The 27,985-nt window shown below is 40.2% G+C and overlaps 2 protein-coding genes across 2 annotated transcripts in view; one reads left to right on the top strand and one right to left on the bottom strand.

Annotated features, from left to right (window-relative positions):
* LOC121385305 overlaps window positions 1–11,829 on the top strand; it is a 250,701-nt gene extending 238,872 nt beyond the window's left edge. Inside the window, exon 2 of the mRNA XM_041515928.1 lies at window positions 10,919–11,829. Coding sequence (XP_041371862.1) covers window positions 10,992–11,519 — 528 coding nt within the window. The 5' untranslated portion in view covers window positions 10,919–10,991 and the 3' untranslated portion in view covers window positions 11,520–11,829. The remainder of the gene's footprint in view (window positions 1–10,918) is intronic.
* On the bottom strand, window positions 6,687–7,520 carry LOC121385515 (beta-2 adrenergic receptor-like). The gene has a single exon (XM_041516220.1). It carries the CDS (start codon window positions 7,518–7,520, stop codon window positions 6,687–6,689), a length of 834 nt encoding a protein of 277 aa, XP_041372154.1.
* Window positions 11,830–27,985: the final 16,156 nt, after the last annotated feature.

The raw sequence follows: 27,985 nt of genomic DNA, 5'->3' as shown, positions 1-27,985 counted from the left end.
TCATACTGCATTCTCCATTTCAACCTGAACTCGGTATTATCTACAGTTGTGTGTTATTACTTAGACCTTTGTCTATTGGCTGTGTTTGTCAATAGCCGACCAATGAAAATGTTTTTGACAATCGAGTAAACTGAAGCTATGTATGTAATTTGTCTTACTTGTTATGTAGTTTATGTATTCATTTTAAAGATATTTCAAATATCATATAGTAATTACTACGGGGCAGACATCGGTTCTGTGGCTATGCATGCAACTTCGCCACGGTGGGTAAAAATATGAATATATAACAGAACACTTGCGATCGTAGGAAAACAAAAGAAACGGATCCACAATTCTCTTCTTTTCGTATGCTTTCACATGCAACATTTCACTAAATAATATGTGGCTACCAGTAATCTGTGACACATTCAAGACATTAATATACCTACCGATCTTGTTTTATTCAAATAAGTTAAACTATAAACAATGTAAATGTTTACAAACAATTGTTAGATTTTGCTGCGATATTTTTCTTTACACTGGCAACCCAAAAGTGAGAACACCATGAGTCAGAACATGTTCAGACACGTCTTGACCTCGAGATAGCGTGGGGACGCTATGAATTTCGTGGGGTGTGACGTCATGCCCGAGACATTGTTGTACCCCACATTATGATCGGCCCCATTGGTGTAGTGGTTATGACTGGTAGGTACTGGGTTCGTATCCGGGTATCAACTGTTGTAAGGTATTCAGACGTTTCACTAACCACTATCTCCCACTGTCCTGGACAGGTAGCTCCACATTTTAAGTGCGCGCATGCCTGTGTCCAGGATAGCGTACTTAAACCTTAATGGACTATTGGACTATTGTTAGACCGGTTGCCCTGAGCCGTGCATGAGTTAGCCTCAGCAATGGGGAGTGGAAAATTCCATGACGTTTGAAACGTGCCCATATACGGTCATGGCGTGGGAACACCATGAGTCGGAAAGTGTTCCGACACGTCTTGACCTCGGGATAGCGTGGGGACGCTATGGACGGCGTTGGGTGTGGCGTCATGCCCTGAGCCATGCATGAGTTATGCTTTGGGATGGGGGCATGGGTCATACGTATCACACAAAATGTAATCTTTGTGCGCATGCTCGAAATTATAGAGGGTATAAATAAAAGGGTAATAGGTAACATCGTCATTTGAGGTAGAACGTTCAGAGGCGCAACATGTCTAACCAGTACAAGCTGTATGTTCCCGACGCGGACAAGTGGACCCGCTTTTACAAGTTGCAAGCCCAAGGCAAACTTCAGCCACATTTTCCAGTGCAACGTGGTGGAAAAAGTCAGATGATGTACAGTGTGGATCGATGTCTAGAACTCTACGATCCCACTTGGAAAAAAGAAAAAGAAGAACAGAACAAGCCCCAGACACCTAAAGTCTAAGGTCTCCCCAACGCAACAGGTGGTAGAGCAAGCCAAGGCCGAGCAGAAATGGAAACGAGAACAGAGTGGCATGGAGCAGACTGGCATGGGTAAAAAATGGCACAAGCATTTCTGAGAACATTATAAAAGGGGACGTGGCAGTTTCAACATCGTCATTTCACGTGGAAGATTTCAACAGTCAACATCATGAATCAGTGTCACACTGGCGAAAAAAAAAATGTTTGCACCCACGACCTAACTCGTCACGTACGAAATAAACATGGACTCTTGGAATCTGAAAATAAACCTTCTCAGCAGCAGCAGCAGCAGCAGCAGCAGCAGCAGCAACAACAGCAACAGCAACATCAGCAGCAGCAGCAACAACAAAAGCAGCAGCAACAGGAACAGCAGAAGCAACAGCAGCAACAGCAGCAGCCCCTAAGATTGTTACATCCGTTCACCATGATCGTGTCGGGACCTACGTTGTGTGGAAAAACATTTTTCTTGTACAAACTGCTAAGGGATGGTAAAATCCACCCGCCTCCTCAACGCATCAACTGGCTCTGATACGATCAAAATGGTTGCTCGAGTGAAATTTGTTCGATGTAACCCAATGTGTGTCCATTTTATATTTGTGTAGTTGTCATCCTTAAGGCCTCTCGATGTAACCCAATGTGTGTCCATTTTATATTTGTGTAGTTGTCGCCCTTAAGGCCTCTCGATGTAACCCAATGTGTGTCCACTTTATATATGTGTAGTTGTCGCCCTTAAGGCCTCTCGATGTAACCCAATGTGTGTCCACTTTATATATGTGTAGTTGTCGCCCTTAAGGCCTCTCGATGTAACTCAATGTGTGTCCATTTTATCTTTGTGTAGTTGTCGCCCTTAAGGCCTCTCGATGTAACCCAATGTGTGTCCACTTTATATTTGTGTGGTTGTCGTCCTTAAGGCCTCTCGATGTAACCCAATGTGTGTCCACTTTATATATGGGTAGTTGTCGCCCTTAAGGCCTCTCGATGTAACCCAATGTGTGTCCACTTTATATATGGGTAGTTGTCGCCCTTAAGGCCTCTCGATGTAACCCAATGTGTGTCCATTTTATATTTGTGTAGTTGTCGTCCTTAAGGCCTCTCGATGTATCCCAATGTGTGTCCATTTTATATATGTGCAGTGAAATAAAATTAAAAAACCAAACCATTGCGTTTGTTTTTTGTATGTTTTACTCCATGACTAGATTTGTGATTGGATGTCAGTCTCTACCGCTACCCGCTATGATGGCACATCCCACGGCTCTTGTCATACCAGTCATAGTGCACTGATTGGATATAGCCTATTGGACCACCGACGGGGTCGAACCTAGATGGACCACTGTATTTATCCATTTGGTAAAATTTATATTATAAGACCCTGTAAAGGGTAGTGCTCTAGGGAAGTACTATGTGCAGTTATTTCCCTTGATCATAGGTGAGTTTGGAGCGTTGCGTTGCAATTCACGAGTTCTTTCTTCAAAACAATGGGCTGGGGTGTTACAAACATTCCCTTCTTCCCCTACCGATTAAGGCGTCTACACATTCCTTTCTTTTATTAATCGTGTTTGTTTTGAAAGCAATGGGCTGGGGTGTCTCACACACATTCCTTTCTTTCCCTTCTTTCTATTATGTATCTGTTCATGTTAAGGGGTAATTACTCGAACACTATTTTTTAAAATACAGCTATTTCCCTTTGATCGACACGTGGTACGTCGAGTTACACTGATGGATTAAGCATGTGTGGCATATCATTTCTCTCTGTGTGTTTAACAGTTAGAGGGGGGTGTATCCAATAGTTGCCGACTTCCTCTCTCTCTTATCTCAATACGTTACGACTTAACTAAAAACAACTTTAAAACTCGAAACCACAGGGAGATCGGATTATGTTTTCTTGCTGGAACTACCAGCTCCGTGTGGAATGATATCGCGTGTGTTAAACTAATATTTCTATGTTAAAGGCTAGTTGCCCTATGCAATTTCTTGTTTATCTAATAAACAAAGAAAGAAAGAAAGAAAAAGAAGTAACTTAATTATTATTACAGATAATTCAAGTGCTTTTCTGCACATACTTGATAAATCAGTGCACTTTCGATAGAAACATTCACTGTACAATCATTTATAAAAAAAAATTTTTTTATAATTATCCATTTTTATAAGCAATAATTATTAAGGTACACGAATCCATAAAATAAAAGCTATCATTATCTAAATTCAGATTGCTACTTTCAGTAAGTATATAACGTCTTTCATTAAACAAGCCAATGGCCTCGGGAAACCACAGATATTCGTTTCCACACCAGATCACAGTTACACAGATTGCCCAATGATATTTGCTAAATAAACACCCCCAGCGTGCGCGCGACAGACGTTCGCATAAAAAACGTACATCAAAGATATGTATTCAGTAAGTCGCACATTCCTTTGTTCCCCTTAATACACATTTCTTTCTTTTATTTTAATCATTTCCGCTTTTAAAGTAATGGGGTGGCGTGTTACGCACATTCCTTTTTTCCACTACCGATTAAGTGTATCTACATTCGCCACTGTCGTTGTTTTTTTCTTTCTTTGAAAGTTAACGTTTGCTTCGACATTTGTTGCGGCTCAGGATATCATATTTCCATCAGGCGAACGTGTGTTCTTCATTAACATATTTAGCAGACGATATAATATATTCTTTCATATATTCTGTATTTTAAGATCTAGCTACACATCTGATAGCCTCTGTGGCAACTGGCTAATGTTTTCTTTGTGAAATAAAGTTTCAAACCAAGGAATATTGTTTGTTTATATTTATGTTCCGTACCTCTATCCAATTAAGATCCAATCACGCTATACTGGGCACACACACACAGTTATCTAGGGCTGTCTAGGACAGTGGGGATAGTACTTAGTGTTTTAGATTCTCCGGTCTAACACTAATCCAATAATCCATTAAGGTTTAAGCACGCTATCCTAGACACACGCAGTTACGCTATCTGGGGCTATTTAGGACAGTGAAGGCGTGAGAGAGATTCTCCGGTCTAACACCAAACCAATAGTCCATTAAGGTTTAAGCACGCTATCCTGGACACACGCACGCACGCACTTAAACTGTGGGGCTACCTGTCCAGGATAGTGTGAGGTAGTGGTTACTGAAAAGTCTGAATACCTTACATCAGTTGATACCCGGATACGAACCCAGTACCTACCAGTCTTAACCACTACACCAATGAGGCCGATCATAATGTGGGGTACAGCAATGTCTTGTCTTGTGACGTCACACCCCACGCCATCCATAGCGTCCCCTCGCTTTATCGAGGTCAAGACGTGTCTCAACACGTTCTGGGATGACTCATGACCATCGCCGTATATGGGCACGTTTCAAACGTCGTGGAATTTTCCACTCCCCGTTGCCAAGGCTCACATCTGGTTGACACACACACACACACACACACGTCAAAACGAGTAAACCCAAGGAAGCCACATTAAGTTATGACGTCGCTTCACAAAATTACGTCATTCGTGGTGCACGTGAAGTCATTATGACACACGTGGGTCATACTGATTATATTTCCATGAATATCTTGAACTATGTGGATAATAAAGAAAAACATCGATTTTGTTTTCAGTAATAAACCACAGAATAATTAAATAAATTAATCATGTTATACTCATGAAAAACTAGTCAGCAAAGTAATGAATTATAATTAAATTAATGTCTAACATATAGAGTTAACGAAATTCGAAGTAAATGAAATTGTATAGAACATAAAATGTATAATATGCAGGCGGGCAGATGATCAGACAAACTGTCAGACAACACACACACACACACACACACACACACACACACACACACATATAACAGACAGACAGACAGACTCACACACACATAGATAACAAGCATACAGACAGACTGACAGACAACAGACACACACAGATAACAGACAGACAGACAAACAAACAGAATGACAGATAACAGACAGACAGATAGATATAACAGACATATATTAGACAGACAAACAGACTGACAGACAACAGACAGACACACGGATAACAGACAGACAGACAGATAACAGACAGAAAGATAAACAGACTGACATATAACAGACAGACACATATAACTGATAGATATCAGACATAGAGATAAACAGACTGACAGACAACAGACAGAAAGACGGCGGGAAAATAAAGAACGGCAGACAAAAAAGCTACAAGCAGGATTAAAGTTTGTTTTGTTTAACGACACCACTAGATCACATTGATTTATTAATCATCGGCTATTGGATGTGAAACATTTGGTAATGCTGACATATAGTCTTAGAGAGGAAACATGCTAAATTTTTCCATTAGTAGCAAGGTGTCTTATATATCCACCATCACACAGACAGGATAGCACATACCACGGCCTTTTATATACCATTCGTGGTGCACTAGCTGGAACGAGAAATAGCCAAATGGACATAAGGCGAGCGCTTTACCAACATGTCGCTGCTTTTGATATACTATTCGTTAGACACATGTTTTCACTGGGAAAATGTGTATATGTCAAGGAGGAGGGGTGGAGGGGATCGAACCAACATTATATCGTACCTCAGTCGCGTCTTAGTCGCGAAACCAGAGGGCGCAGAGAGGACCCTCCTTTTTTCGCCGAGGTAACAAATCAAATCAAATAAAATAAAATAAAAGTTTGTTTTGTTTAACGACACCATTAGAGCACATTGATTAATTAATCATCGGCTATAGAATGTCAAACATTTGGTTTATTCATTGACTCGTAGTCCTCAGGAAACCCGATACATTTTCCCATTAGTACCAAGGGATCTTTTATATGCACTTTGGTCTTTGACCAGCTGCTGTGTACTGGTTGGAACGAGAAAAAAAACACAATCAGTTGCATGGATTCACTGAGGTGGTTCGATTCTGCGCCGCATCCACCTCAGGCGAGCGCTCAACAGACTAATATAAATCCCGCCGCAAAAAAAATAATAAAATCTTCTCCAGAAACCTATTACCAGGTCAGGCGCACCCCCCCCCCCCCCCCCCCAATAAAATCCTGGATCCTCGCGTGTTTCTAGTGCAAAATATATATTTATAAATCCGATCGATCTTCCGTTAATACTATTTGTAATGTGTGTCAATATGACATTCAATCTCTTGTCATAGTTTGATTAGTTGGACATTTCTGTCGCTTACTCGCTGTACCTCACGAACTACATTTATCATATTATATTAAATAGCAAATTGCAATAGTTTAAAATGTACAAAAATCTTCCCTTCCTTTCCATGTTATAATGAATGTGAAAGTGACACGGTGTCAATGGTGGAGGGGCGAATCACTTCTGTTGAGGGCTTAAGACGCAACAGTTCAATGTACGCGGCCTTGAACTTGCTGTTCTTCCAGGCGTACAGAAAACAGTTCACCGCAGAGCTCCGGAGATCCACAAGGCTGACAATTCTGAAGAGATAGACGTTTCGATCCGCCTTCGATACGGTGTCGTACAAATAGTACAGCATATGAGGCACCCAGAAGCACAGCGAGACGAGATATACTGTTATTATGAGTTTCGACCTGATGGATTCTTGCTTCTTCAACGAGGTAACCGACTGATCGAAAACCTGCTTCCTGAATCTGAATTCAGCAACGCAGACTCTGATGAAGCCCACAAAGCCCAGAAACAGTGGAATCGCAGCCACAGCGACGATAAATCGCGTGTACAAACTCGGATAGAGAGTTGGAGCGTAGCAGCTGACTCCGTCGTACCACATTGCTGCGCCTGCGACCAAAGGAACCAGAGCAGACGCAATGAAAACAAACACAGCGACATTGACGATGACTGCCACTTTTACGGTTGCGTGAGCTTGGTAGTGGAAAGGAAACTGTATTGCGTAGAACCTCTTCAAAGACAGTAATGAGATAAATATTATCGCCGCTAAAGAGGCAAAATGTCCTATGTACATTGCTATCATACATGGCATTTCCAATCTGAAGAGGTACGGCACGTGCGTTCGAAAAAGTTTCACTGGAGTATAAGCCACGCCCATCGATAAGTCTGCCATAGCTAGAGCTCCAATCATAACGCTGCTTTGATGATGCAGGTTTTGGAATCTCGTGATTGCCATGATGGTAAAAGAATTGCCAACTGTTATAAGAAGAATGAGAATAACATTCATGGCCATAATAATAATGCGGAGTGGTGAGGTGTTGGCGACACTGAACATATTAATGCTACTGTTATTAGACATTGTGGCGTGTTTCTGTTTCTGTTTTTGTTTTGTTATTTAAAAAAACAAAAACAAAACACTTTTAACTTCTGTTTCAAATATTTCTGAGTGCTTTCTGTAACACAAAACGTTTAGCTAGTGCGCATACACAAACCTGAAATGTTGTCAGTAATTTGCTCCTCGTTCTCAAGTCATATTCACTTTCATACTGTAGTTCTGAATAAACACAATATTTAATATTTATATGTCGGTAAGGCAAACGTGATATGTCTTTTGCCACTTGTTTGCCACTTATTTTCCACTTGTGCCATTCAATAATCCACGCGTTACATCCTGGGTTTTGTTCCACATCTACTGCACTCAGTTGTGTGGTATTTTAACTGTTCTTTCGCAGTTTTTGTTTGTTTGTTTACAAACATGTTAAACGTTGTGAACATCATGGGTTCATACAATTTGATATTGCCAAATAATGTGGTCAGTATATATTGCATAATAACAACAGTATGTTTTGTACATTTACAAAATCTAGATCTTTCTCGAAACAGTGTTTGCACTTTCGCAAAGGTTCATATGTCACCAGCCATGTGGAATGATGAGCGTTCTAACTGTTTCTTTCCAGTGCACATAGTCATTTATGAAATTCAATAATTAACAATGTGGTGACTCTAGTAGGACCATTTCAACAACATAGAAGCAATGTGATCTTCCACGAATGAGTAAATAATAATAATATCTACTTCTAACACTAAAATAAAGTGTAATTGGTGATTCATTAGTTCCACTATGAAATACGTTCCATTCCATTCCAATATTTATTTACATGCTCATATACCACTGAGGTTTCAAGCATGTCTGTCCTGGGCATAATCTCTGGCCTTTGCCAGTGACTAAGTCCAGGACGGGGGCGGGGGGGGGGGGGGGATTGAGTTTGAAGTGGGCAGAATTTGGAATACGTATGTAGTAGCGTCCAGCGACTGCGCGGACCGACTAGTAGACACCGAAAATGGGCCGTGTTCTGACTGGCTGAATTTCGATTCCTTCGGATCTAACTAGAAAAACGTAAGTCTACGGAGAATAACTGCACCTAACATCATGTCCGGACTAAGAATTTAAACCCAAAAATAAGTTTGACTGCTCGGCCGAAAAGGTTTTAAGGTGATTTGAGCAATTGAACGGGCGCCAAAGTAAAGTGCGTTGGACTATTTATAAAAAAATAAACATAAGAATTTGGAAGCTCGATCGAAAAATGTTTAAAGTCCAACTAAGCCCAAAAAGGAGGTTACCTGTCCTAGTTAAGGTTGGCGTCTACGGGGACGAGATGGTGTAGCTGTCGTTGAAATGGGGCACCAACTTCCTGAAGTCGTGCGCCCATAGGCATTGGGCCAGTGGGAGGTACTGGGCCCCGGCGATGATCTTGATGATCCTGTGGACGGTGTGATTGTCCATCTCTTTGTAGAGGATCCCTTGTCTATACAATCCATCCCGGCGCGAGGTGATGACCAGGACCTGCCCGATTCCCCGTAGATCCCCAGGGTGGATGGCGATCTGGTTGCCATCCGGGAAGGTCTTCAATTCTTCCTCTTGGATCCCGCCTGGCAGTTTGTAGGGATCCGAGACGTCACCGATCACGTACTTGGCGTACTGACTCTTGATCTTCTGCTTCGAGAGCTGGTCCCTGGAAGAAGCAGAAGGCCGCGTCTTGGCTGGTTGGTCCCCCGGGGGGGGGGGGGGGGTCACGGCCTTCCGCTTGGCAACTCCAACATCCAATGTCGCCATCGCGGAGTCCCCCGTGGGTGGGGGTCTCGACGCTGATGAGCGACGGGCGAGAACAGGTGATGCAGGCCGTGGTGCACTGGGTAGATGCTCCTCTTTCCGCTTCTGTACGGTCGGTGCGGTCGGTTGACGAGTCGCCTCCTTCCGCTCCGTCTGGATTGGTCGTGGTGGGGGCAACGACGCAGACGGGACCGCCGCTGGCGGTTGAGCCACCAGCTTTGTCCCCGCCTGAGCTGTCCCTGGCGCACGTTTCTTCTTCCTTGTCCTCTTCCTCTTGTTCGAAACCGCGTCCCCGTACACCAAGGTCACGGTTGCCCGTGACCCGGTGTACGCGACGCGGTATTCCAACAGCAAGCCATAGCTAGCCATCAATCTCCCCAGGTGGGGGGGGGGGGGGGGGGGGGGGGGGGTAGGTTGAGAGCACACGAAACAACGTCTAGTCTCATCGCTAGTTCGCTTGGAAGTGATGAAATACGACATTTTTTATTATCCATATCGAACATGGTCGAAGAGTTTAATATGTCCATCACAGACGTACATGAAGATAGTTGGTTGCAAAATGAACTCCTGCTTCACGTTTAAAGGATCAAACATGTTTTGTTTTTCTTTGAGATGGGTATGATAGTTTCGGTTTGAACAAAACCCGACAAAACCATGTTGAGTGTGTTTTCAAATTATTGAAAATGGTTGAAATTTTTCATATTAACCCAACTCATAGAAAATGGGAACTTAAATTGTCATACATTTATATGTAACTTTTACTACAGTTCTGGTTTGAAGATCAGTATCTTTGACATGTTTTCAAATTATGGCAAATAGACGAAATCGTTAACATTCAGACAACAGACGTACTTGAAGCCTGCTCAGTGGTAAATAAAATAACTCATATTAATCGAAAACATGAAATTCAAACAGTCAGTCATACATTTATCTGAAACTGGCACGATCGTTTTTGACTAGAAACCGAAATGTTCACGAACAATCCTCGTGTTCCAAATTGAAGAGAAATCATAAAAGATTTGAACATGACCTGCAATACATTTACTCGAAATTGGTGAGCTTGTTCTCGTTTGACACGTCTGATAAGGGTCCATTTTGTAAAGATCTTAAACTGCCATAGACTAACACAACTGTTCTAGTTTGACATTCATCGTTTGAGCTGAAATTACGGAAAATAGATCTTAAACTGCCACAGGATCATGATAGACTATCACGATAGTTATAGTTTCACATTCGTCGTGTGAGCTGAAGTCATGGAAAATAGATCTTAAACTGCCACAGGATCATGGTAGACTATCACGATAGTTATATACTAGGCGGCAATAAAAACGCAATCTCGGAAATGATCATGGTTTATTTTATTATGCGAGATCCCACAAAAGTGAAACTGATACCACCAGTGAGACCAACCACTGGCCGATCTGACTGGCACTGTCAGCCGCCAACAGTGAATCGCGCATAACGTCTCTGGCGATGTCAACGTCATGGGGGTCAGTATTTCGTGTGACCTCCATGTGCTGCGATGCACGCCTGCAGCCTCCTAGGCATGGACATGCACAGGCGCCTCACCACACGTCGTAGGATGGCTGCCCAGTGATGCTGCAATGCCTGCTGCAGCTCAGCGAAGTTCTGTGGTGGATTCGGTTGGTTTTGAACACGACGTCCCAGCTCGTCCCACATGTGCTCTATTGGGTTCATGTCCGGGGAAACTGCTGGCCAGTCCAACACAGTGACATGGTGGGCACGAAGAAACGCCTGTGTACGCCTGGCAGTGTGCGGCCGAGCGTTGTCTTGCTGAAAGACGAGCGTGTTTCCGCCATGCCGTCTCATCAATGGGAGGAGGACCGGCCGCAGGATGTTGTCGACGTAGTGTTGCGCATTAAGGTTTCCCTGTACCACCACGAGTTCGGACCGGAAGTCAGCATTGATGGCGCCCCAAACCATGACTCCGCCGCCCCCGTAGCGGTCCCTCTCCAGAACACAGGCCTGCGCGACACGTTCTCCACGACGGCGGTAAATGCAACGACGTCTGTCCGTGACACTCACGTTAAATCTCGATTCATCCGAGAAGATGACATCTCGCCATCTCCTGGGTCGCAAATGCCCACCATTCCTGGCCCATAAGAGTCTTGCTTGACGATGTCTGTGCAGGAGGATAAGGCTACGGTAGGGTCGGTGGCAATGCAGTCGTGCTGCGGCAAGACGTCTCCGGACAGTTCGGGCGCTGATGAGTCGTCCCCTGGTTCCCACTTCAGTCCTGGCAGTGCTTGCGGCTGTCAAAAACCGATTGCGCAGGTGCCGCAACCGTATGTTCCGGTCCTGTCTATTGGTCGTTACGCGTGGTGTGCCCGAACGACGGCGGTCATTGACGGTCCCTGTCGTCTGATATCGGTTGAGGAGCCGATTAATGGTTGACGGGTGGACGTGGAACCGTTGTGCTACCCGCAATTGCGAGTTTCCGGCATTCAACAAGCCAATGGCTTGATTCCGATCGGCGTTGTTCAACCGAGGCATCGTGTAGGAGTGAGATACTCATTGCCACCCGCGTGTTCTGAGTGTGCCCGGGTATCAGGAAATGCACGTGCAAAGTGTTATTTCGCCAAGTGGTTGCGTGTGCGCGATTTACCGGATAATGCGTTTTTAGCGTTCTTCCCCTTATGTTGGGAACAGGCCGGAAGTCGACCTTTACATGCTGCTGAAATAATGTACCATGTACATTGACGAATAGCGTCAACGAAGTCCAACCGGAACGTATATTATTTTGACAAAAGGAAATTGCGTTATTAATGGCGGCTAGTATAGTTTCACATTCGTCGTTTGAGCTGAAGTCATGGAAAATAGAATTTAAACTGTCACAGGATCATGATAGACTAGAACAATAGTCATAGTTTCACATTCATCGTGTGAGCTGAAGTCTTGGGAAATATAATTTGAACTGTCACAGGATCATGGTAGACTAGAACAATAGTCATAGTTTCACATTCATCATGCGAACTGAAGTCATGGAAAATAGATCTTGAACTGTCACAGGATCATGATAGACTAGAACAATAGTCATAGTTTCACATTCATCATGTGACCTGAAGTCATGGAAAATAGATCTTGAACTGTCACAGGATCATGATAGACTAGAACAATAGTCATAGTTTCACATTCATCATGTGACCTGAAGTCATGGAAAATAGATCTTGAACTGCCACAGGATCGTGATAGACTATCACAAATGTTCTAGTTGCACATTCGTCGTTTGAGCTGAAGTCATGGAAAATAGCATTTGAACTGTTACAGGATCATAATAGACTATCACGATAGTTCTAGTTTCACATTCATCATGCGAACCGAAGTCATGGAAAATAGAACTTTAAAACTATCAAAGAATCAAGGTAGAGTAACACAATACTAGTTCTAGTTTGACATTCATCTTGTGACCTAAAGTCACTGAAAATAAAATTTGAACTGCCACAGGCTCTCCAGACAAGAAATGAAAGAAAGAAATGTTTTATTTAACGACGCACTCAACACATTTTATTTACCAGACAAGAAATGAATACAATAGTACCAGTTAGAACAAAAACAGCAACAACAATAATAAATATTATTGAAAAAACTCGGCATGAATATAAATCACGGCAACAAATATCCCCGAGGAAACAAAACGATTTGGCTTTTTAAATATTCAGTGCTTGATTTCTGGTTTGAGAACTTTTTCAACAGCTAGTGAAAATTTCCAAATATACATTGAGCAAAGAAATTTCTCGTTGTTTTTAAATGGTGATTTGTTCTGTATGTTACACAATGACTATCGTAGAATGAGAGAACAAACCGTCTTGTCCCGTGAAATCTAGACATTCATTACACTGTCTATTGACAGCGGTTGATTGAAATATATTTTGTTATTACACTATGGTTATGTATATATATATATATATATATATATATATATATATATATATATATATATATACTACTCAAAAGAATTTAAGGGTCAGACGATATTTTCGACATTATTTTCTGAATGTCAGTTATATTAGCTAGACCATAATGTCACACATGGTATTGTTCCATTTTGACGAAAGTGGGTCTAAGCAACCCATAAATGAATTAAAATCCACTGTCCTTGGCACTGTCGACTAGTTCTAATGGCGAAAACATGCTTACATTTGCACGTAAATTAGGGCGAAAGTGAAAGGTCTGCTAAGTGCCCATAACTTGCTTTTTCACAAAGCGCTTCATTTGCACGCTTTGCACGTGTATTTCATGTTCCCAATGCTGAATTTCCGTATAATTGGAGCTTGCGTTCGTGTACGGTGCACACTCCAAATTCGACAATGGTACGACTTCAACTGACTATCGAAGATCGAGGAAGGGCTATTGCTTGGCTTCAGGATGGCAATACGCAAAGAAATGTTGCTCTGAGACTTGGTGTCAGTCAGAGTGTCGTTGGCCGACTGTGGCAACGGTACCAAGCAACGAATTCTGTTCGAAATCGTCCACGTTCGGGAAGACCCCGAAGCACTACAAATAGAGAGGACCGCTACATCACCAATATGGCTCTACGTCAACGCACAACCACTGCACGCCGATTACGTGACAATCTGCGGACTGCGACTGGAACTCGAGTGTCTGATCAAACCATACGCAATCGTCTGAGAGCCAATAATCTACGCTGCCGTCGCCAGGCTGTTCGACCACCACTCCTACCACGTCACAGAACGGCCAGACGTCACTGGTGCACGCTTCATCTGCGGTGGCAACGTGTTCAGTGGGGTCGAGTGATGTTCACTGATGAGTCCAGGTTTAGTCTCCAGTTCAACGACGGTCGGTTTCGTGTCTACAGACGTCCTGGGGAGCGCTTCGCTGACGTTAACGTTACACAACGTCACCGGTTCGATGGTGGTAGCGTCATGGTGTGGGGCGGCATCTCTATCCACCACAGGACCCCCCTCTATGTGGTGGATGGCAATCTGAATGGAATCCGCTATCTGAATGAGATTATCCGGCCGTTGGTTCTCCCAGGCCTTCAGCAGATTGGCGGCGGGGCAGTTCTGCAGGATGACAATGCCAGACCCCACCGCGCCAGGGTGGTAACGGACTTTCTCAGACAACAAGGTATCGCCAGGATGGATTGGCCAGCATATTCGCCTGACTTGGCCCCAATAGAGTACGCCTGGGACGAATTAGGCAGGAGAGTTCGGGATAACCATGCCCCTCCGGCCAACCTTCATGATTTGGGTCAACTTCTTATGGCAGAGTGGCAGGCCATTCCCCAAGAGTTCTTCAGACGTCTGATCAACAGCATGAGGCAACGATGTGTCGAGTGTATTCGCGCCAGGGGTGGATTCACACACTATTAAACGAATGTTCTAATGTGTAAAATCCATGTTTGACAACCTTCAACTTTGACAGCATGTCATGTGACTTTCTTGTATACAGTGACGTTTATTTGTGGTTTTTTGTAAATATGGAACAATAAATAAAAAAATTGGTGTAGTTTACATCATCAATCTAATACACTCTGAAACTTATTTGGTTATAAATTTTTGACCCTTAAATTCTTTTGAGTAGTATATATATATATACAAAAGCGGGAGTGGTTTGTAAGCATCTTTGAATATTCAATTAAAAATCAATGTATGGATTCGTCCAAAGAAGACTGTATGTTGGCAGGTTTGTGTCATGTCATTTAGTTACAGTGTTCATAATAATTCCCTAATTGTCCATTGTATGTCGAGATGAAACGTGGCACTGAACTATCAGAATATTTGATGCATGTTAAAGCATTTTAAAAGCAGAAATGCTCTAACTAGTTTACGGATCAGAGACATGTTTAGGAGACAGGCAGACATACAGACAATCATTTATTAAAGGCATACTGTCACAGATTTAAGGACCTTATTTCTTTAAAAATGGATAATAAATAAAAATTACATTAATTTTTGAAAACCAAATCTAGCTATTGTATCACTTTAACTGAACCGTGATGGAGTGAAATCCATATTAATATCTCTTGGCAATTTTAGTTACTGAATTATGGACCATTGCCATAATTCAATTATTTTCACAAAATATCATTAATAAGTGAAGTATGGTGGTTACGTAGATGTTTGAATAAAGTACATTTAGGGGAAAATCAAATATATCTTTGTTCAGGTAATTCTTTGTTAGGCCATTTAATAGGTCAGTGGTCTGAGACAATATGCCTTTAACGTCTCACCTTATATAGATCAAATCTATACAAAATAAAACAAACATAAAAGTTATAGGATAAACAGAATTCGCTACTGGTGTTTTTTAATATGTAAACTATCAACCTCGTCTAGTTAATCGATATTTTTCTCGGCAGAGCCTCGACCAATACCGATTAACATAGACTCGGTTGATATTTTCCATATTAAGAAATACTCGTGACGAATCCTCTCTCTCTCTCTCTCTCTCTCTCTCTCTCTCTCTCTCTCTCTCTCTCTCTCTCTCTCTCTCTCTCTCTCTCTCTCTCTCTCTCTCTCAATGTGCTCCAGTGGTGTCGTAAAACAAACCAAACTAACTGAAGACTGTCAGTATTACTAAATATTCAACATACATTGGCAACAGTCCAGAATAATGTTTTCTATTGTTTTGTTTTGTCCATTTTTCCACAGCACGGTCAAAGGGGAATGTTTTTTTTCTGTCACCACCAGTGATCTATCAGTAGAATTCTATAGAGGTTGGTGATGGACACTCTGTTTTAGTGGCTAGTAACACAGAGTGCAGGCACGGCGGAAACATATAGACTTTGGGGGTGGGGTGGGAGGGTGTGTGGGGGGGGGGGGGGGAGGGTAGCTGAATGATATCGAGGGCGCAAACCAAAGTTGTTCCCCCGTAACATTTTGTTTGAAAACTAGATTACAAATAAAATTCATGTCTGCCTTAAGATATACTACCAAGAATTGTTGGGAACTAGAGCCCCAACCCCAAGCCTTCCTCCGCTGCTCTGTGCCTGCAGTGTGATTCTTAAAAACACCCTCTCACACTCACTCGAGCTTATGCTAGGCTGAGATGTCAACTGTTACGACGAAGTTGGCCAAGTCCCGACTTACGACGAGTGTGCTCAGAGTAACAACTAATGGGCTATAGGACGAGTTGTCAGAGTGCTCATACTAGCAAATGGACAGTCGTGACGGCAGAAAGTTGACCAACTTACTTTTGGCAGTTGGTAGTCTGGGACTAGCATAAGACAAAGAGTAGATGCTGCACTGACAAGTTCTGAGATGTGTTGGAAACAAAAGCTAAAGTTTGTTTTGTTTAACGACACCACTAGAGCACATTTGATCAACCGGTCGAGGCCGACGCCCGCGCCCATGACAGGCGTCCGATACAACAGCTGGATACAGACCGCAATTAATTACGCTATATGTTTCTATATAGCCTTAGTGGCTATAACATTTTTATTAATATCACCAGGCCCGTGGAGTTTTGTATGTACCTTTGCCTGCCTGGGGAAAACATACCTTAAAAAGGACAACTCCTTTTGTCCAGCTCTTTCTCCCAGGATATTGGTTGAAACAAAGATACCCACTAAGCCTGGCCGAAGTACACCCATTTTACACAAACAGCACTACATTTGCATGGGCCAGAATTACCACAAACAAGTCTTCAATGTCAACAAGTTACACATCTTTACAAACTACATGCTCGCCCCTGTCAACTTCAGTCAAATAGTTGCCAGTTCATATCCGTCTGCCATGAATAATCACAGTCAAACAGCAGACTACTTGCGCTGAGAAATGTACGGATTTTGGACAACCAAATGGCAAGATAACTGTGATCTGAGGCCAGCTTGGTCGGAATGTGCACGTTAAACCCTCTAACTTAACCTGACCGGAACTGGATTGTCGAGCACGACCTATTGCTGCTGGACATGAAGTACAAAGGACACAATCTTAACAAAATCAGACCTTTTATATGGTTCCCAAAATACCTCCATGAACCATATGCGATGTGGGTTGGGGCCCACGCCCACGTGTGGTGTGTGTGTCGGGGGGGGGGGGGGGGGGGGGGGTGGCGAAAAGGCAATTATTTTTGGTTTACAAAATAGAGGAGAACGAAAATATATAAATGTACTGGACCTCTTAGTTGCCGCGGCCCGGCATAGTGTTTATAGTGATGGTGAAATTATTGACTTTTAACACAAAGTACCTTTATGAATGATATAACTTTGATTTGTTCGTGAATCAGAATTAAAAAAAGCAACCGAAAAAGCAACAACTTACATTGGGAGTACGGCTTTGATTAGAGTGATCCAAGTATCACATGGGAAGAAACGCACATCCCGTGACATGGGCTGTGCGGGTTGCAGTGAATTAAATCAAATTCATACGGACAGAATGAATGATTGAATGAATGAATTAATGTTTAACGACACCTCAGCATTAAACATAACGGCTATTTGGTGTCACACAATGGTAAATACAAAACTGAATTGATGATAAACCTAATACAAACTTCAAGATAATTTCACGGTGGAATCGAAATGATCCCATCATCCCATGTCTAACTATTTCACTCTTCCTGCTCCGCCTGTAGGAGGACTGCCACTCTCCCAGGACTAGTCTTATAGAATGAAGCTTGTTCGCAACTGCACCGTTCCAATTATCTTGCCAAGACGAATAGATATATTGATTAATATCATGATTAAGTTCAGTGTACGGCACACCAACCGTCAAATGAAGAAAATCCAAATAGACTTGGCAGCTGTATCTGCCTTATCATTACCCCTGATACCAATATGGCTTGGAACCGAACAAAATACATCTTTATTAGCAATAGGTAAAAAGATACTCTTTTGTATCAACATCCACATTAATGGGTGTTCCAGCTTCACATTTTGTAAAGGTTAGAGACACGAAAGTGAGTCTGTAAAAAAGAGAGATATTTGGATTCCACAGAATACTTAATTTGTTTTAGGCCTTCAATGATTGCCCAGGATTCCGCAGTAAAAATAGATACCGAATCCAGCAATCTCATAGAAATTACTGCATCAGATGGAAAAACTGTACAAAATACCCATCACGTGATCCATTCATATGTACCTCTCGTGAATGTCCATGAAGTGCTGTTTATAAATAATTGGATCTTTTTTTAGATGCACAAGATAAAATACAATTTTGGGTGGTTTAATACATCAGGGTGAGAACACGAAATATGAAGGCGTTCAATAATGTCTGCTTAATACGAAGACCAAATGTGAAAATGGCATTTGGCATTGCATTAAATAAGTGGATATAGTAATAATCTTGGTGGCATACTGCAGAGAAAGCGTTACATGTCTAGCACCCACACTAGGTTCGTGTGCATCACCGTAAAAGCTCTCCACAGGTGATGTTCTGAAAACACCATGCTAAAGTCTAAGCCCCTGGTTGTGTATAGGATCTAGCATCTGCAAGTAAGACTTGCAGCACACACAATCAAGTTTAGATCTAACTAAAATATATATACAGACGGAACATAACGTTTGGGTCTGCATTCTGTATTACCAATAACCTTTAAAATGTTAAGAACCTTTAAACACTTTTAAACTTATTTTAGACTATTGGAATTGGAATGTTGTCCAGAAATAGCTGTGGATCTAAGTGGTGACCTCTTTTTTGGGAGATATGCATACATACAATTTGTAACTTTGAGATTCGCATACGGATAGAAATGCGAACAGGGAAATGAAATGATTACATCTGACTAAATTGACACGATTTCTTTACCTTTCAGTATTCCAGTAGTTGCTCGTCAGCCATTCCATATTTTAAAGTACTTACCTTCGCTTGATTCTCAATTAACATTCATTCATTCGTCCGTCCGTCAATCCACCAATTCATTTTTCATTCATTTATTCATTCATTGATTCATTCATACACTTACCCAATAGCTAATGTGTTGTTCACGTTGGGGTGCAGTTAAACATTCGTTCGTCCATTCGTTCATCCATACATTCACTCATTCACTCGCTCATTCCTTCCTTCGTTCGCTCGATCGTTCTTCCTTCATTGTCGCCAATAATTAAAGAGAAATGTGTAGATAAAATTAACTCTCGGGCTATTTCTTGTTCCAGCCAGTGCACCACGACTTGTATATCAAAAGGAAGAAACGGTTTTATTTAACGACGCAACACGTTTTATTTACGGTTATATTGGATCGGACATATGGTTAAGGACCACACAGATACTGAGAGAGGAAACCCGCTGTCGCCACTTCATTGGCTACTCTTTTTTATTAGCAGCAAGGGACCTTTTATATGCACCACCCCATAGACAGGATAGCACATACCACGGCCTTTGAGATACCAGTCGTGGTACACTGGCTTGAGCGAAAAATAGCCTAATGGACCCACTGACGGGGATCGATCCCAAACCGACTGCGCATCATGAGAGCGCTTTACCATTGGGTTACGTCCCGCCCACTTTAAATAAAGATGGTCAGAGACATGTTTTCAAGGTCATTTAGTGTTGTAATAGTTACAAAATGATAAACGCTATTAAAGAGACATTTCAAAAGGGCAGGAGGAGGTCACGGGACCCCTTTGAACCTCTCTAGGTTCGCTAAGGAAATATAATTGCAAATATTAATTTAATATAGTAAATGAAATATTAATTAAACCTTACTGATATGCGTTGAAAACCCCATGTGCCATAAAAATCATATCGACAAAAAATTGTCTGTTTTGTTTAAAGATAGCACAATAGCACATTGATTTACTCATCATCGCCTATTGAATGTAAAGTATGTAGTCCCACATACAGAATAGCACATACCACGACATTTGATATACCAGTCGTTAAATAAAACATTTCTTTCTTTCTTTCTTTCTTTCTTTGTCCAGTTGTGGAGCACTGGTTGGAACGAGAAAAAAACAATTAGCTGAATGTATCCATCGAGGTGGTTCGATCCTGCGACTCAAGCACCTCAAGCGAGCACTCAACCAACTAAGCTAAATCCCGCCCTGGAGTCAAACAGTGCCTCGGCTTATACATACTATCGCGTTGTATAGTCTTTCATTATACAGATATCGATATCACGTACTGATCTGTTCTCCATTTCATGCCTCTTGGTTTCTTTTCTTTTTTTATTTTCCCTTCTTTTTTTTTGGTCTCATTTGTAGTCATTCTTTTCGTCAACAGATCATAACGAGAAAATAGTATATATTCTAAAATTCTAAAGCGAATACAGACCATTGTTAAAGTTCATTATAATGCTAGAAATATTATACTGGACAATATCGACAAGACCGACTCGTATTTCAGTCTATGATCAGTGGCGGATCCAGAAAATCCTTCTTCTTTTTTCTTTTTTCTTCTTTATTTTTTTTGGGGGGGGGGGGGGGGGGGGGCGGCAGTGACACGAGGTGGAATGCCAAGGGAACTTTGTGAGAGGTTTGGAGATGCATCGTTATATATATATATATATATATATATATATATATATATATATATATATATATATATATAAAATTAAATTACAACTATCGCTAAATTTAAGTGGAGCGGGCCTCTGCCTCCCCCCTCTAGATCCCGCTCTGATGGTTGTCGCAGCGTAAGAAGCAAAACGAATCGCCATCTGAATAATGACAACAACAACAACAACAACAACAACAACAAAAACCCCGCCTTGCACCGACCAGTAATCAATAATTGGTTCAAAACAGGCAGGATAGCACACACCATGACCTTTGTTGAACCAGTTATGGATCACTGGTCGGTGCACGATCCCACAGACAGGATAGCACATACCACGGCCTTTAATATGCCAGTCGTGGTGCACTGATTGGAACGAGAAATAGCCCAATGCGCCCACCAACGAGGATTGATCCCAAACCGACCGCGCATCAAGCGAGGGCTTTACCACTGGACTACGTCCTGCCCTAAGCCTCGACAAATACTAGATAACAAATAACTCAATAACCCCAGCATTCTAAACGAATCTTCTCTCTCTCTCTCTCTCTCTCTCTCTATCTATTTATCTATCTATCTATCTATATATTCTATCTATCTATCTATCTATCTATCTATCTGTCTATCTTTCTGTCTGTCTATCCATCTATCCTTCTATCTGTCTATCCACACACACACACACACACACACACACACACACACACACACACACATTTTGTCAGAAGAATACAATTTACACTATTCAGCTTGAACAATTAGACGCTATTTTCTGTTTTCTTCTTTTTACGAATTACACAATAATAATATTAATATATACACAGGAGAGACCGTAACCTCTTAAATATACATGGAGGAGGGACACGCTTGATTAGATTTTTCCATTGCATTCTTCTGAAACATATGCATTGTGGTCACAAAATTCACTGAAAATCCTAAACATAATTATATATAATGGAAATTTAATAATTTACTTTTAACAAATAAATCTTACATCTTATAAAAATACGCAATTACTAGTGTTAAGAGACAATATTAGTCTACAACATGGAAGCAATCGATAATATACCCCTAATGGAAATTGATTTTCAAATTAATGATCTTCTTTTTTTTTTTTTAGAAGTTTTAATTAATTGAGATATCAGGCAAGACGATTTCCAATTCACCTTATTTGAACAAGAAAATCCAGTAAACGGGCAAAAAATTTAATACAAGAAATTGAATCCTTAGAAAATAGCGACCAAATTACATTTCGAAACCATTAATTAAAAAAAAAGAAAAAAAAGATATAGAACATTTGTGTCAAAACACAGTGGAAGGTATATACATCAGATCGAGAGCTAGATAGATAGAAGAGGGTGAACGTACTACTAATTACTTCTATGATTAGAAATTTTATTAGTAAATCGATAACTGTTATTAAAACAAACGATGGTTGTATTATTACGGATAAAAATTAAATTATAAACGAGACAACAAACGTTTATCGAAACATGTATTATCCTGAATAAAATATAAGCGACGTTGCACTAAATTATTTCCATTCAAATCAATATTTAAACCAATTAAGTAAATAACAAGCTAAATATTTAGAAGATTTATTAACCTATGATGAATTATGAAATACTTTGAAGCGCACAGAGAATAACAAAAATCCAATATCAGGCGGCTTTTCTGTAGAATTATTCAAATGAGTTTGGAAAGATATAGACTATTTTGTTCTCATATGCCTTAATTATGCCTTTATCAATGGTGAATTATCTGTGACTCAAAAACTGGCAATAATAACTTGTCAGTCTAAAGGTGATAAATCAAAACGCTTGCCTAGTAACTGGCGACCGATATCACTTCTAAATGTCTATAAATTAGCAATTGCGTAAATATCTGAACGAATTACAGGAGTACTTCATTTTCTTATTAATGAAGACAAAACTAGTTTCATGCCAGGTCCTTGTATTGGTGATAGTATGAGGATATTGTATGACATTTTGTACTATACTGAATCGCAAAATATTCCAAGAATGTTTCTACGAGTAGATTTTAAAAAAGCATTCGACTTCATTTTATAATCATATGTACATAAAACACTGGACGTTTTTTTTTTTTTTGTTTTTTTTTGGGGGGGGGGGGGGGGGGGGGGGGGGGGTGGGGGGGGATTTGGAGCAGATATTAAACACTATTTTTTGTGGGTTTTTTTTTAAACAAACTATTAAATCAAGAGTTATAGTTAATGGAAATATATCTTCATCATTTAATATATCTGGGCTATTTCTCGTGCCAGAGGCTCGCATAATACACTTTTTATTCCTAATATATGATATTGACGATACCCAAAAAAAAACCCACTCTGCTAATAACCTCTCTATATATGGCGGCTGTAGGCAACGCGATCTATTATCTCCATATGTGTAGAAAGTCGCGCATTATGGGCATCTCAATAGACTACAAAGAACACCTAATTTCACAGTATGCCGATAATACTGAGTTTATACTTGATAGTAGTAGGACGTCTTTAGTGGATTTATTAAAAAGGTTCAAATTAGTGCTATTATATATAGATGACTGAAAAATATTTCTACGAACAAGTAGCTAATATGGACATTCGAAACGAATATCTGCATATTTGACCATAATAATGATCATTAAAACGTGAAACAGTATATTAACAAATAATTTCCAATCATACTTGAAACTGAGGTAGTGTAAACAAACATCTTCCCAATTTTAGCAGTGTGTTTTTAGTTGTTCTCCATTTGGCTTGAACATAATTCGTTCTTATCCTCTCCTTGCTTGGGGGTTACGTCGAGGAGGGTGCATAAAAATGCTACTTTTTGCATTACATAAGTGTCGAATTGCCCCAACACTGCTATGTTGAAAAACAAAATGGAGAATAAAACAAATGTGTAAATGGATATTGAAATCCCACTGTCTTCGACAGACATCCCAGATAGCCACGGCGTGTGCCCAGGACAGCGTGCGTGAACATTAATTGGATATAAGCACGAACATAAGTTGAAATGAAATGGAATTAAAACAACTCTGAAAGTGTCAACGTCATAGAAGATGTAAAATCATTATGACTTTGCACTTGTTGTTCTCCCTAAAAACAACTTACTTTCGTGAAGGAATTCCCACAGTAAAATAATTCCCACAGTAAAGGAATATATAGCTCATATATTATATGATGGACTTACTAAACTTATTAAGCACTAAACATAAAAATCCATTCTTCATCATGACGTCTGTTTTAAACAAGTAATTACAAATGCAATATGTGATGTATCTTTCCAGAAACTGTTGAATTTCTCTTTATAGATATACGTCAAACATTTTATATTGAAACCAGTTAAAATATAGCGATCTCAGATTTATCAAATACATTTTTATTTTTCATTTAACAAACATTTCCATGCTATAAACAAGTAATTTTTGTTCTAGATAGACTTAAAAATAGCATTAAAATGTGGTCTATGTTTTCTTTTACTGCAAATAACCTGAATTATGTTATTTAGAAACACACTCGTTAACATAATAAACAAGTTATATTGAACTGGGTTTCATTTTATTGTTCAAAATGTGAATAAAGGTTCTTCCTTCCTTATAGCTACGTATTTCTCTCAACAGCGAAAGTTTGCTACAAAATCGAAGTTCGTCCTTAAACATTTTCGTTTCACATTGTATGATAACGTATCTTTCTGTAACGAACATTTTATCCGCTGATGTAAAAAAAACCCCCCATCTGCTCAGTTCAAAACAGTCGTAATTGTTTTGTTAGGTTTCATACACACTTGTAAAAGTCCTGATGGGTTAATACTTTTAATATACATACATGTTGATGGCAAAATACTTGTAACGAACATTTCCTATTTAAAATTACGAAACCAATCGAACGTATTCGATCCAAAAGAAAACTTTTTGTATTTGCAGCACGTATATTTAATTTCATTTGATCTACTTCCTGGACACATTGTTCACATTAACCAACATTCGAATATATTTACGGTTATATTGCGTCGGACATATGGTTAAGGACCGCACATATATTGAGAGAGAGGAAACCCGCTGTCGCCACTTCATGGACTACACTTATGGATTAGCAGCAAGGGATATTTTATATGCACCATCCCACAGACAGGGTAGTACATACCACGGCCTTTGATATACCAGTCGTTGTGCACAGCTGGAACGGGAAATAGCCAAATGGGCTCATCGACGGGGATCGACCCCAGACCGACCGCGCATCGAGCGAGCGCTTTACCACTGGGCGTCTGAGAGTAACGAACATTTCACAATAATCAGCGACACATAGAAAATTATCCTTTTATCAAATAGATTGGAACTGGAAATGAGTTTTCTATAATTGTAATTACTATCTTAATATCTATGAAATGAGAAAATGTAATTAAGCCTGTTACATCATCTAGTATTATAAAAAGTGGCTGAAACTTTACATTTTACAGCAGCGACGGTAACAAATCTTTTTAAAAACCGGTGATATTCTGAGGTGTACAAAATAAATGGACGATTTCAAGGTTTTAAAACCGAGTGAATGTAAATCGTGGGAATTCCAGAAATTTAATATTTGATGAATTATTTTGCTTTCCGAGCTTTATTAAAAAAAACTCCACCCCTAATCAAATGCACCCGTTTATTGAGAATTAGTGCCCTGTCAGTGCATCACAACTGGTATATCAAAGATCATGGTATGTGCTATCTTGACTGTGGGGTGGTGCATATGAACCATTCATTGCTACCAATGGAAAAACGTAGCAGGTTTCCTCTCTAAGACTATATGACAACATTACCAAATGTTCGACATCCAATAGCCGGTGATTAATAAATCAATGTGCTCTAGTGGTGTCGTTAAAGAAAACAAACTTTAACTAAAATGGAATTCTCTTTCGATTATTTTTAGTACTGACTTAAATGAAATAACCAAACGTCATTATGATATAAATATATGAATGCGAAGGTTGTAAACGCTACTTGGAGGAAGAAATATAATAAAATCTCTGTTAATATCTAAGCTTATTTATCTACTTCTAACATTACCAAATTAATCGTAAACATTTCAGAAGGAATTGCTCAAAATATTGTCTAAATGTGTATGGAATCAAAAGTCAGATTAGACAGAATACCTTTGTGTAAACCTATTAATGAGTGAGGCCTTAGAATGATAGATATATTTAAATATGTTAAATCTTTGAAATTTAATTGGCTATGAAATGTGGAAACCAAAAATAAAATATGTCATTTACGGAAACCTATTTTTTTGTATGGTTTCCTCAATTCCGTAACATAACTCTATTCAGTAATGATTTCCTGCAGCTGCACATATAAATATTAAAGACATGTTTTGTAAATATTGTATTACTGAATTTCGTGACTTCTTGTCAACAATTAAAGTTTCATATTTCGACCGGCCTCGATGGCGTCGTGGTTAGGCCATCGGTGTACAGGCTGGTAGGTACTGGGTTCGGATCCCAGTCGAGCCATGGGATTTTTAATCCAGATACCGACTCCAAACCCCGAGTGAGTGCTCCGCAAGGGTCAATGGGTAGGTGTAAACCACTTGCACCGACCAGTGATCCATAACTGGTTCAACAAAGGCCATGGTCTGTGCTATCCTGCCTGTGGGAAGCGTAAATAAAAGATCCCTTGCTGCCTGTGGTAAAAGAGTAGCCTATGTGGCGATAGCGGGTTTCCTCTAAAAAACAGTGTCAGAATGACCATATGTTTGACGTCCAATAGCCGATGATAAGATAAAAAATCAATGTGCTCTAGTGGCGTCGTTAAATAAAACAAACTTTACTTTTTCATATTTCGAAGACTTCTTATCAGAACCATTTTTTTTTCATTCTTCCAATATAAAAATCCCTGTATACGAATTAAATGGTATCTTTATTAGTTTTGAAACATTTCTGATAGAACACATAAGAAAAACTTAGGAAAACGAATTTTAAAAAACAGACAAATATTCCTTTATAGTCCATCCACAGGAAACCCCTTTGTGTAATAAGTAATTTACTACAAGTTATTTCTGAACCGATTTTCTAAATTGCACACAGAAATAGTAAACAAAATTGTTATTTCCAAAACACTTTTACTTTTCTTCTTACGTCAAACCAAACTAAAATTATTTACAAAAAAAACAAAATGTTTTTTTTTGTAGAATGATGGGACGATGTATAGATGACTCCCGTTCAACAAACACTGTGTTCTATCAGAAATGTTTCAAAACTAAATTAGTATGCACTTGTATCTTCTGAAAAAGCTAACTTCTGCTATATCAAAATGGCAAACATGTACTTTTTGTCACGAAGGAAAACGACACCACTAGAGCACATTGATCATTAATTATCAGCTATTGGATATCAAATATTTGGTAATTTTGATGTATAGCCTTTGAGAGAAATCCGCTACTTTTTTCCATTAGTAGCAAGGGGTCTTTTATATGCACCACCTCACAGACAGGATAGCACATACCACGGCCTTTGGTATACCAGTCGTGGTGCACTGGCTAGAACCAGAAATAGCCCATTTGGCCCATCGATGGGGATCGATCCCAAACCGACCGCACATCCAGCGATCGCTTTACCACTGGGCTACCTTTGGCCCATTTCATGAAGGAAACGAATTTATAGTACATCTATAGATGCACCACTCAACACAATTAATTTATGATTATTATTTATTATAATTCGCGTCGGCCATTATGGGTAGAAGCCACAAGGATAATAAAATGAAACCCATTTCCGCCATATCAGGGGTCTTTTATATGCACTTCGATATAACGGTCGTGAGGCAATGGCCGTGGTGACAAAGAGGATCGGAAGCTGCACAGTGATGATACTGTTAGAGATTCCTAATGTCTTAATGGACACTTGAATGTGATGGTATATGAGAAAGCCAACAAAAAATCTTTGAAAATATATATGTTAAAATTATTTTATTTTCAATCTAAATGTATGTACGGCCAAACAAAATACATTTGTCGTCTCTGGTCATCGCGCGCGTCGATTTTGACCCTCGCGTGTCAACATTTTTTTTTTAATTTCCCGCGGTATGACGTCGGTTTTTGCCTGGCTTTTCCTCCTAGGACTTAAAACCGCATTTGGAGCCAAAATTATCTATATGCTGGCTTGGACCATTAGCTTTCTTTAATTTCTCTCTAAAACA

This window comes from Gigantopelta aegis, chromosome 11 (assembly GCF_016097555.1).
Source record: "Gigantopelta aegis isolate Gae_Host chromosome 11, Gae_host_genome, whole genome shotgun sequence".
Classification (NCBI taxonomy): Eukaryota; Metazoa; Mollusca; class Gastropoda; order Neomphalida; family Peltospiridae; genus Gigantopelta; species Gigantopelta aegis.
Note: the sequence above shows the minus strand (reverse complement) of the source record. Positions and strands in the feature narration are given on the sequence as shown.